General features: G+C 43.2%; 1 protein-coding gene across 2 annotated transcripts in view; it reads left to right on the top strand.

The window, feature by feature from the left end:
* RPTOR (regulatory associated protein of MTOR complex 1) overlaps positions 1 to 12,389 on the top strand; it is a 318,946-nt gene that overhangs the window by 128,296 nt on the left and 178,261 nt on the right. For both annotated transcript variants that reach the window (XM_061144572.1, XM_061144571.1), the window contains exon 4: positions 5,985 to 6,143. In XM_061144572.1, the coding sequence (XP_061000555.1) occupies positions 5,985 to 6,143 (159 nt within the window). The remainder of the gene's footprint in view (positions 1 to 5,984; positions 6,144 to 12,389) is intronic.

Genomic DNA, 12,389 nt, shown 5'->3' with positions numbered 1-12,389 from the left:
TTCGACCCTCCTTTTGGCTCCTGGACCGTGGGACAGCCCTCTCTGGTGCTTAACTCAGAGTGGACTCTGGTGGTAGGAGGTAAAAGCAGGGACACCTTCTCATGAGTCAACTTGGTGGCTGTTTCTCTGAATGAATTCCAGCTTGGCTCAAGGTGGTGGGCACGCGCAAGCAGACCGCTATCCTGGCCTGGTTTGGCAACCATTTAACGATACCTTTTTCCTCCTCACTCTGCTAGGTGTTTATTTGTTCCCTTTGTTCATTTTGTTACTGCTAAAGATAACATATATGAGCTGTTTCCAGAAGTTCTCTGCAGCTGTGGCAGTGGCTCAGAGCACAACTGCAGGTTTGGAATGCCCATATTCCTGGGTCCAGTGAATGCTCTGGCCCTAGGGACTGAGGTTCAGTCTCCCGTCTCCCGCCCCCTCCACTTGCTGCATACAGATTATTACATTCTGAGTTTTCTCCTTCTCTGCCCACCAGGCAGATTTGTAAATTTCGAGTGTTCCAGGCCACTAGCAGTTATTGATGTTGCTTGGAGGTAGTCCGGCATTAGTGTAAGGAGGGAGTCAGTGCTGATGTGGAATTATTTGGAAAAATCAGTAGCCGTGAGTGACTTAAGCTATTCTCAGTCTCCCAAGCAATTCTCATCTTTGCTGCTCATTCAAGGCAGGTGCTCAGAGTATGAGCCCTTCTTGAGAGGAAGGCCTTCCTGTTAGTGTGGTGTCAGAGCCCAGGGGCCATATTGAAGCATGACAGGATGCCAGCACGTGAGGATGGCCAGGGACGGCCCGTCTTTCTACTCCCTGCTTGTCCCCAGTTTGCAGCAACACAAGAAAGCTCACCATTGGTCTCCGGGTCTCCGTGGATGTCCTCATGCTTCTGACTTCAAAATGGGTCCTGGCCGGTGCCAGCTGTGTGACCTCGTGGCCGTTGCCACACCTCTCTGTGCCCCAGCTCCCTATCTGTAAGACAGGTGTGGTGATGACGCCTACTTTGCACAGTGGGTGTGAAGGTCAGGAGGCTGGCACGTCAGAAGTACAGTGCCAGTGCCAGTCTCCACCCGTGTCCTCCAGCTTACTGTTTGTACTTTCTCATGTAGTCCCCGCAGCCTGGGGAGTAGTCAGGGACAGTAGTGTTTTAGTTTTACAGAGGAGGAAAGTGAGGTTGGGTTGGGTTTGTGAGCTTTCCTAGGTTGAATGGCTGGTAAATCACTGATCTGGGGATGAACCCAAGCCCTCCGTATCAGGGACCCCAGCTCTTGCAGAGGGGAGGGACTCGCCACTGGGCACACCTGATTCCTGTGTGACTCATCTCCAGTATTGAGTGGGGAGGGGTGGAGGCAGCACAGAGACCCTAGGGAAGAGGCCACCATAGAGCTGTCATGGATACAGAGGGCGTGGACAGGAGGTGACCAGGAGGACTCCAAAACTTTCCAAGGGACCTCACTGAAACTTGGCTTGCTTGCAGCCTCTCTCTCCCTGGAGGCTCAGTGTAGCATTGACAGCCGGCGGCTTTGCTGTCAGGCCTGGAAATGGACTGGAACTTGATTTTAGGGCGGGCTATGGTGAGGTGGTTCAGTCACTTGTCTTAACGCAGTCAAACCTCCTTTGAGACATCACTGCCCTTGGCAGATCTTGGCAGGGCGTGGGTGGTGGGATACCTGAAAATATTTGTGTCTGCTGCTCAGCCAGCACTATGAAGTGGGTGGAGCAGATTGCTAGAACAGTCTGTGCTGGAGCCTTGAGGACTATGAGTCAAGAAGAGGGATTCTTAGAAGACAGAAAATAAATTACTACTTAATGAATGGTAGAAAGGGGCCCTGGATTGTTGAGGTAGACATAAATCTAAGTCAGATCAGATCTTTCTGCGGACCACATGTTGTGAGCCTCTTATTTTAGTGATGACCTGGGCAGGTGGAACGGCCCTAGTCTGTCAGCCACTTTCAGAGCCAGGGTCCTCCTAACGGGTCAGTGTGATGGCTTATGCATGTATGCACATATCTCTGTATGTGACATAAAATTCCAGGATAATATGAAAAGGTGGGAACCAATTGGAAAGTGATCAAAGACTTCTGTGTTTCTAGACTTCCCTTTTATTTCTGAAAAGCAGCTAAACTCGGTTCTACCTGTACTGAGTGACCAGACTCAGGCTGCACAGGTGCATAAGCATGAAAGCCAAGGCAAGGCCTGCAGGCTGGGCACCAGGCTGGGCTGGGGGCCCTGCTCCCGCTCTGCCGAAGGGCTCTGGGCTGCCTTCTTTTCTCATGAGATGGTTTTGATTTGTTCGAGATCCACCTTTTGGTGACGAGTTTGGGAAGGCTCTGGTTACATTTTAGATGAAAACTGCACCTGTTTCCATAGGTGTGATGCTCAGAGCCAGCGCAGTGTCTGTGAGTTCCTTTAGGGCTGAGTGGATTTGGCGGGGGGGTGGGGGGAGGCGATTTATAGACTGAACACCAGTTTATTGGAGGCTCCTGCCTCCTGTTTGTACTTCAAGGACTCAAGTATTCCATTTCAATTTAAAAGGTAAACAGTTGTTGGTTTTTGTTTGTTTGTTTTTCGATTAAGAGATTGGGGGCTGAGGGAACAGTCTTATAATGATAACACTGGAAAAAATTGTACAGGATAGCATCTTACTATGAAATAGTGAAAACATTTAAACAAAAAATAAAACATGCAAGTGGACTGGACAGTGGTCTTGTGCTGCACAACACCTCGCCTTGTGTTCTTCCTACCAACAGAGTAGCTTTGAGGTCTGTGTGAAAGGGCACAGCTTGCTCAGGACCCCTGGGAAGGATACAGTGGCTGAGCGGAAGGCTGTGGGGGTGGGGCGGCCAAGGTGTCTGTGTCATGGTCAGGCATGGTGGCTGTCTTGGGGGCAGCAGACACCCCCACTGAGGATTTGATTTTCAGGGGCAAGTGACCTGGTTGCTGTGTGTTTAAGTGGGAAGGCTGTGACTGAATGGAAAGACTTGGAGAGGATGGTCTGGGGAGAGTTGGGGGCTGTTTGACCCCTGCTGAAGGCAGAGGTGGTACAGCCACACATTTGGTTCACTGGATGAAGGGGAGGTGAGAAGGAGAGCATCAAAAAGGACAGGCCCAAGGGGTGTGGTTTGGGTGACTCGGTATAGACTGATGCCGGTGACTGTGGCTGGGAGCCCAGAGGGTGGGCACATGTGGAGCACGACAAGGAATTCGGCCATGGATTTGTTCAGAGATGCTGCCCAGGAGGAGCATGTAGTGTGAAAAAAGAAGGGAAGCTGAGTCACAGCCACATTAGAGGGTTGATGGAGGAGGATGGACCCGGGAAGAGGTAAGAGACAACAGTCAGAGCAGTCTGAGGGAAGAGGAGAGGGACGTGGTGATGATGATGGTGATGGGGTGTGACGATGGTGTTGGTCCTGGAGGTGCTGCTGATGGTAGTGGTGGTGGTGGTGATCGCAGTGGTTTGGCCTCGGTAGTGATGGTGAGGACGCAGAGGGCTGTAGCACGGTAAGTGTTTTGTGAGGGGTGGTGCTGTGCAGCTCCTGAACTGCCAAGGGCTTGGAGTTTTCTTACATGGGGCACCACCCGAGACAGGTGTCCTTTGAGCAGACCTGACCTTCCCCTTGCCCAGCAGCTTCCTGGAAGCCCTTGCTTCCTAGTTGGGAAGGAGAGGGAGAGGGTGAAATCTTAGCAAGACCCTGGAACAAAGGCAGAAGCAGCCCAAAATCCAACAGTATGCTTATTCCTCCTAGACTGTTCTGAGAAAATCAGGCATTTCTGTTTCTTGGTTCTGAACTTGAGGTATTGCTCATTGCCGTAGAAGGATGGAAATAACATTATTCATAATCACATTCCCAGTCAAGTAATGCACAGTAATCTTTACTAGAAACCCCAGAGGAGCACTAGCACAGGTTTCTTCCTTGTGAGATTCTGTTGTGAGACCACCCAGCAGAGCCCCTGCTCCTCCCTGGGCACTGCTGTTATTCTCCTGCAGGCACAACAGCAGCGCCATGTGTGGTTGCACCAGATGGAGAAGGGCCTCCACTGCCCACTGAGCGTCTTGAAGCAGAGTCACACACCCCCCCACCCCCCCACCCCCGCCGCCCCCACACTGCATGCCTCTGGAATCTGCAGGAGGAGGGTCTGCCTCCGCAGGGAAGGCAGAGTCTGCTTAGGCTTTGTTAGCATTTAGAGTTAGCTGGAGACAGTTCTGGAAGGAAGTGAAGTCTGGAGCCCCATCCCCTTCACTAAGCCCAGGGCCAGTTTTCCTTTCCTCCTTCCTCCTGTTGTTCTGTCTTCTGTTCTCTTCCTTTTTCACATCCCCCAAAATTTCCACTGTTGTATTTTGTTCTGTCTCGAGATTTGGACTTACAGTAGCAGTGCCCAGCACAACAGGCAGTATTTCAGAGACTTGCATTGTCATTTAATACGCCCAGCTACAGTTGTCACAAATCTCCCAAATGGTGAGATGCTTCCTGTGCCTCGGCACTCCCTCCAGCCGCGGAGCCATTATCCCGGGCATTCTCGTTTTGAAACAAAACCTTAACATGGTGTGGTGACATTTAATTTAGTGCTTCTCATTTCAAAGCCCTTAAAAATATTAATTAATTCCCATAAAGCCCCAGGAGGCATATTATTAATATCTGTAGTGCCTTTCATGCTGGTCCATTAATGTGTCCTTTCTGGGTGATAGGTAAGAAAATGAGACTGAATCATTTTTTGCATCCCACAGGAGAAGACCTTGATGGAGCCAAGGTCAGAAATAACGAATCCCCAACTTTACTGATGTCTCCGAGTAATGTCAACCCCGTGACCTTGTGTGTGGTAGGGGAGAACAACACTCTTGTTTAGGACTAACCTCGGGGGACACTGAATGGTCTTTCAGTGGAGCCAGGACTTCACATATCCTAGCTGGATAGCTGTGCGGAGGGGGCAGACTCAGGTTCTCTTGGTGTCAGCACAGTTTCTAATGAAATAAAATCAGTGTTCGTAACATTGTGACTGCATGAGGAAACATGTTTGGACCAAATTCTGGACTCTGTAGTAGCTCCCTGGTAGGCTGGTCTCTCTGGGCCCCGATCCTCACTTGATTCCTTATAGAGGCCCAGAGGAGGTTGAAATGTCGGTGAGCAGGACCCCTCTTACCTCTCCTTTCAGTGTTTTCCTGAGTGTTCTGGCATGTTTATTTTCCATGCAAACTTCAGTAGCAGCTCCGTGAAATAGTTTGTTGTTATATTTGTTGGGAACATGTGGACTCTTAACCTGGGGAGAACTGATGTCTTAAGAATGTGGGTGTATCTTCCCCAGGCTGGGAGTATCTTCAGTTTGTTCACGCTTCCTTCTGTTTTCCAGGAGAGTTTTATAAAATTTCCTTCTCAGATTTTTGTGCATTTCTTGTTAAGTTTAATCTTTGTTGCTTTAAAAGTGGGAGTTCCTTACAGTTGTGTCCTTTAACCATCTATCGATTGTGTGTATATGTATGTGTATATGGCTACTGATTTCTGTGTATTCTTTAGGTTCATCAGCAAGGGTCCAGGCAGGAGTAGTGGCAGGTGGCCAAGCTGGGCGAATATGACTAAGCAAGAGGGGCATTCTGCGTTCTTACCTTGTCTTTTTGAAACTATTCTCCCCTGCCGCTGTATATATTACAGCTTTCTGTGTTTAAGTAAGTTGTCTCTTCCACATTCCAGTGTTCCAAAGAGATTTAATGCTTCTAAGAAATATTTTTGATATCACAGTGGTGCTACCTTTTATTCATGTTACTGTGTGGCAGGCATTACTTATTTATCTCATGGGATCTTCGCAATAAATATTTGTGCAGTAAATGAATGTTCACAATCTCTCTGTGAAGTAGGCATCATCCCAGCTGGAGATGGAGAGACATGAGGTCATTTGTGCAATGTCCATTCAGTGCAAACTCAGAGTAAAGGATGGAGTTTTAGTTTTACATATTCCCATGAATCCATGATAAGTTTCTTAATTTTTGTCTCCTGCAACAGGCACGGTACAAACAGAGCCTTGATCCGACTGTGGATGAAGTGAAGAAGCTTTGCACATCTTTACGCAGAAATGCCAAGGAGGAGCGGGTCCTCTTCCACTACAACGGCCATGGGGTGCCCAGGCCCACCGTGAATGGCGAGATCTGGGTCTTCAACAAGGTGGGTGCACCATAAAAGATTCCTGTGAACCCAATTCGTTTATCTTTTTACAAGAATCTGTAAGTTTTGGTGGTTGGCTGCAGATCCTGTTCACCTGTAGCTTCTATGGAGCCATCAAAAGTTAATTCATTTCCACAAAACCAAATGCAAGTGCCTTCCGGTTTCTGGGTTGGCCACATAGGCTCCCCCTCTTGCAGTGGTGTTTCCTGTTTTTCACTTAGGTTGTGTGTCTTTTTCTTACTTATTTGAAGGAATTCTTTGTATTCTAGACAGAAACCCTTTACCATTTTTGTCAGTTGCAAATGTCCCTGAGTTTATGGCTTGGTTTCTGGGTTTGTCTATTTGCTTCTGTTCTCTTGTGATGAAAGTGGACGGGCTTTCTTTATTTTGAAGTGGCTCCTATTCAGTCTTCCCTTAGGATGTGGGCATTTTGTATCTTCTTGAAGACGACTTTCCTTATGCCACAGTCACCGAAATATTCCATGTGTTCTTTCAGAAGTGTATTTTTGTCCATTAATTTGGGTCTTTAATCTACCTGGAACTAATTTTTGCACATACTTTTAAGTAGGGTTTCAAATCTTTTTTCTTTTTCAAGTGGATACCATTACCATTTAATGCCAGCTTTGGACTCAGTCAGGTTTCCTTAGTGAGTAGGTATGTTTCCGAGCTCTCTGTTTCGTTCCATGGGTCTCCCTTTATGCCAGTTAGCTGTTTTAATCAGTTAGGTTTTCAGTGATTCCTGATACTTGGGAAGGTGAGTTTCCCTGCTTTATTCTTTTTGGTCTGTTGATCTTCCGTGAAAATACTCAATCTTTTTACAAATCAGTAGATTAAATGGTGTGGGGGCGTGGAACTCAACATCTTTATATTGTTGAGTTTTCCAAACTCTGCTCTTTCATAGTGTGTATCAATGGTATCTTATAATTTCATAAGGGTTTTATCATTTTTTAGATTTATTCCTAGATACTTCATATTTTTTTGACGTGGTTACAGATTTTTAAACATTATGTTTTGTGAGTTTTTATCAGGGTATGTGGCAAGGCAGTTGATTTTTTGTACATTTATTTTATGTCTGCTAATTTGCTAATTAGCCTACCCCTGGTGGCTCAGACGGTAAAGCGTCTGCCTGCAATGCAGGAGACCCGGGTTCTATCCCCGAGTCAGGAAGATCCTCTGGAGAAGGAAATGGCAACCCACTCCAGTATTCTTGCCTGGAAAATTCCATGGACAGAGGAGACTGGTGGGCTATGGTCCATGAGGTCGCAGAGTCGGATATGACTGAGCGACTTCACTTTCTTTCTTTCTAATTTGCTGTTCTCTCATTGATCCTAATGATTTGTACATATTTAAAAATTTCTTAACAGACTACCATGTGGTTTGCAAATCACAGCAGTTTACTTTCCTTCCAGTCTAGCTGTTTATTGTTTGTATCTTTCTGTGCTACCAGCACCTCCCAGAGAGTAGAGTGGTGGCTGCATGTCCTTGTCTCATTCCTCATTTTGAAAGGAGTGCATCCTCTACATCAGTGTATGATATTCACTATAGATATTTGTAAAAAGAATAAGAAATAAGAAAAGCCCTTATTGGATTAAAAGGTGCCCATCTCAGTGGAGATACAGATGTAAAGAATGGACTTGTGGACACAGTGGGGGAGGGAGTGAGTGGGACGAATGGAGGAAGTAGCATCAACATATATACATTGCCATGTGTAAAGTGGATAGTTGGTGAGAAGTTGCTGTATCACACAGGGTGCCCAGTCTGGCAATCTGTGATGACCTAGAGAGGTGGGAATGGGGGAAGGGAGGGAGGCCCAAGAGGGAGGGGATACATGTATAATTGTGACCGATTCCCTCATAACTCAGTTGGTAAATTATCTGCCTGCAATACAGGAGACCTGGGTTTGATCCCCTGGAGAAGGATATGGCAACCCACTCCAGTATTCTTGCCTGGAGAATCCCGTGGACCGAGGAGCCTCGCGACCTACAGTCTGTGGGGTCGCAAGAGTCGGACACGACTTAGCGACTAAAGCACCATGTTGTATGGTAGAAATGAACACAGTGTTATAAAAGTATTTTTAAAAAGATGTCTTTCTATTCCTAGTTTACTTTTTCAAGTCATCAATAGATGTTGCTTTCCCCCCCAAGCCATTTTGTATGTATGTGTTAGATGATGGTATGATTTTTCTCCTTTAAACTTGAAATGCATTGGAAGATATATGATTTTCTAGTATTAAATATACCTTTCCTCTGTGGGATAACCTAGTGTGTCTTGATCAATTATATGTTTTATATAGGGGTTAAATATGTTGTTTGTATCATATTGTCTCTATAGTTTTACCTTTTCCAGCATATCATATAGTTAGAACCATATAGAATGCAGTGTTTTAAAACTGGCTTTTTTCAATTAGGAGTATACATTCTAATTTCCTTCATGTCTTCTCATGCCTAGAGAGCTCATTTTCTTTTTACCACTGAAAAAGATTGCACTATTTGGATGTACCACTAGTGAAGGACATCCTGGTTGCTTCCAGTTTTGGGGAATTGTAAATAATGCTGTTCTAAACTTTTGTGTGGATTTTTGTATAGACGTAAGATTTCTTCTCATTTGGGTAAATACCTAAGAGAGCCTCTGCTAGACTAGCTGTTATGTTTAGCATTCTAAGAAATTGGCAAACCCTGTTCCAAAGTGGCTGCGTCATTTGCATTCCCACCAGCAATAAATGGTAGTTCCTATTGCTCCACATCCTCCTTGACATTTGTTGTTGCCAGTGTTTTGGATTTTAGCCATTCTAATTAGGTGCATCGTGGTATCTCCCTTTAATTTGCAATTCCTTAATGACATACGATGTTGAGCATCTTTTCATATGCTTGGCTGCCATCTGTATATTTTCTTAGGTGGGGTTTCCATATCTTTTGCCCACTTTTATCAACTCATAGGGCTATTGGTTTTCTCACTTAGTTTTAAGAGTTCCTTTTATATTTGGGTACAAGTCCTTTATCAGATATTCATTTTTAAAAGAGTCCCTCTCATTCTGTGACTTGTGTTTCCATTTTCTGAACAGTGGACATTGACTTTTTGGAGTCCAGACCAGTTATCCTCTAGAACGTCCCTCATTCTTTGTGTTTTATAAGTTTATGTTGCACCGAATAAGAAGCAAGATCACACTTTCTGCTGTCAGCAAGGGATGCACTTTATTTTTTTTTTTAATATTTATATTTATTTATTTATTTTGGTTGTACCAGGTCTTATTTGTGGCACATAGGATCTTTGATCTTCATTGCAGATGCAGGTTCTTTTCATTTGCAGCTTGTGAACTCTTGGTCGTAACATGTGGGATCTAGTTCCCTCCCCAAGGATTGAACCCACGCCCTCTACATTGGGAGCTCAGAGTCTCAGCCACTGGACTGACCACCAGGGCAGTCCTGAGAGATGCTTAAATGTAAAAAGGTGTATCACAGAAGACTAGCTGGAAGAGAGCCAAAGTGGCCGTATTACTAATAAGAAAATAGACTTTGAGACAAGGAGTTTCGCCAGAGATGAAGAGAGACATTGCAACAGACAAGTCAGGCCATCAGGAAGATATAACTATCCTGAATGCATAGATAGCTAATAGAGTTTAAGATACATAAAGCAAGATTGTCAGGACCAGTTAGAGAAAGAAACATATCCAATATTTGAGTAACAATCTGGCAGTAATTGATAGGTTAAAACCAATATTAAAATTGATAATTAAAAACTTTCTCACAAAGAAAACTCCAGACATGGTATATTTTTCTAATTAAAAAAAAAAAATCACTTAAAAGACCATCAGTTGCTCTGATTCAGTTAACAGAACCCTACACCCAATGCCCATAGAACACGAGAAAGGCCTGTGCTGCCTTACAAAAATAAATGTTTCAATAAAGTTTGAAGAGCTGAAATCATACAGAGTCTGTTCTTCGACCACAGACTCTGAAATTGTATGCTACCTGAAAAATCCTCAAGTATTTTGAAATTAAATAATACATGTATCAAAAAAGGTATGACAGGGGAAAATGAAAATAATTCAGACTAAACTGTAATGAGAAGATGACTTGTCAAAACTTGTGGGATACAGCTACAGCAGTGCTTATCTAAAAATGTATAGCCTTATTAAATTCTTATACAGAAAGAAAGACTTAAAAATATAAATGTCTACCTTAAACTGGAAAATGTTGAGCAATTGAAACTCAAAGAAAGTAAAAGGAAGAAATAATAAAGGGCACAAATCAGTAAAACAGAGACCAGGTGGTACCGAAAGTTAACAGAGCTAAAGTTTTATTTTTGGAAAACGTCTGTAAATTAACAAGTCTACGTAGCAAAAAAAAAAAAAGAGAAAAGACAACATTTAGGAATGAAAGATATCACCACATATTCTATAGACATTGAGAAGATAAGAAAATGTTAATAATTTTATACCAATACATTGAACAACTTAGATGGAAAATGCCTTTTAAAATACAGCTTTCCAAAAGTGACCCAAAATGAGGTCGAAAATCTGAATAGCTCTAGATCAATCAAAGAAATTGAATTTGTAGTTAAAACCCTTCTTACATGTCAACTCATGGATGAATGGATATTTTTATATAAGAATCATCAGCAAAGTGTTTCCTGATCATTACACATAAAATGTTAAGTCATGGGTGGAAAAAAGGAAGTGTTCTCTGTGATCCATAGGAAAAACAGGTAACACTCAAACTGGAAAGTGAATGTTCTCTGTTTCCCCCAGCATTTGCACTGTCTACACCAGGGTTTCTTAAACTATAGTAGCAATATTCTTGGAGTTTATGATACATGCAGATTATCAAACCCTACTGAAGACTTAGGGAAGCCTATTCCAGGGAGGGACCCAGAGATCCGCATTTTAATGAGCCCTCTAGGCCATCCTAATGCACATTCATTTGAGAACTCTTCCTCCATAAATCTGATTTTCAAATATAGAATATCTGAGAAATCAGTTAAGATATGGTCTAAAGTTTTACGTCTCAGCATCAAGAAAATGGTATTAAAAAAAAAAAACTTTAAAGTTCTTATAAAGAGATCATCCAAAGTTTGCTAACTCTTCTCCTGAAGAAATAGAATTTTTTCTGATGGTCTTCAGCCATTGCAAACATAAACAAAGATGCTAGAAAGATCAAATTTACAGTAAAATTACCATCTTTTTTCAAGGAGGGGGACTGCTGTACTCTCAGTATTGATAAAGTAACAATTGTAATAAATGTTAAATGTGGCCTGGCACAAATATTGATTCCAAAAAATCACAAATAAATCCTTTTGATAATAGCACATTTAAAAACCTTTATGATCCATCTTTGAACAGACTCAGTAATGAACTATATACTAAACCAGAATAAGAGATATCTGATAGTGGTGTGCAGTTTTTCCAAACCAATACATTCTTAAATAACATTTTAAAATACATATTTAAATAACATTTATTTAAAATTACTCATTAGGTAAACAATTATTGAGCTGAACTTCCAGATGTTCAAGCTGGTTTTAGAAAAGGCAAAGGAACCAGAGATCAAATTGCCAACAGCCTCTGGATCATCGAAAAAGCAAGAGAGTTCCAGAAAAACGTCTATTTCTGCTTTATTGACTATGTCAAAGCCTTTGACTGTGTGAATCACAATAAACTCTGGAAAATTCTGAAAGAGAGGGGAATACCAGACCATCTGACCCACCTCTTGAGAAACCTATATGCAGGTCAGGAAGCAACAGTTAAAACTGGACATGGAACAACAGACTGGTTCCAAATAGGGAAAGGAGTACGTCAAGGCTGTATATTGTCACCCTGCTTATTTCACTTATGTGCAGAGTACATCATGAGAAATGCTGGGCTGGAAGAAGCACAAGGTGGAATCAAGATTGCTGGGAGAAATATCAATAACCTCAGATATGCAGATGACACCACCCTTATGGCAGAAAGTGAAGAACTGAAGAGCCTCTTGATGAAAATGAAAGAGGAGGGTGAAAAAGTTGGCTTAAAGCTCAACATTCAGAAAACTAAGATCATGGCATCTGGTCCCATCACTTCATGGGAAATAGATTGGGAAACAGTGGAAACAGTGTCAGACTTTATTTTTCTGGGCTCCAGAATCACTGCAGATGGTGATTGCAGCCATGAAATTAAAAGACGCTTACTCCTTGGAAGGAAAGTGATGACCAACCTAGACAGCATATTAAAGAGCAGAGACATTACTTTGTCAACAAAGGTCCGTCTGGTCA

This window comes from Dama dama, chromosome 5 (genome assembly GCF_033118175.1).
Source record: "Dama dama isolate Ldn47 chromosome 5, ASM3311817v1, whole genome shotgun sequence".
NCBI lineage: Eukaryota > Metazoa > Chordata > Mammalia > Artiodactyla > Cervidae > Dama > Dama dama.
The sequence above is the reverse complement of the archived record's forward strand: the minus strand, read 5'-3'. Positions and strand labels throughout refer to the sequence as shown.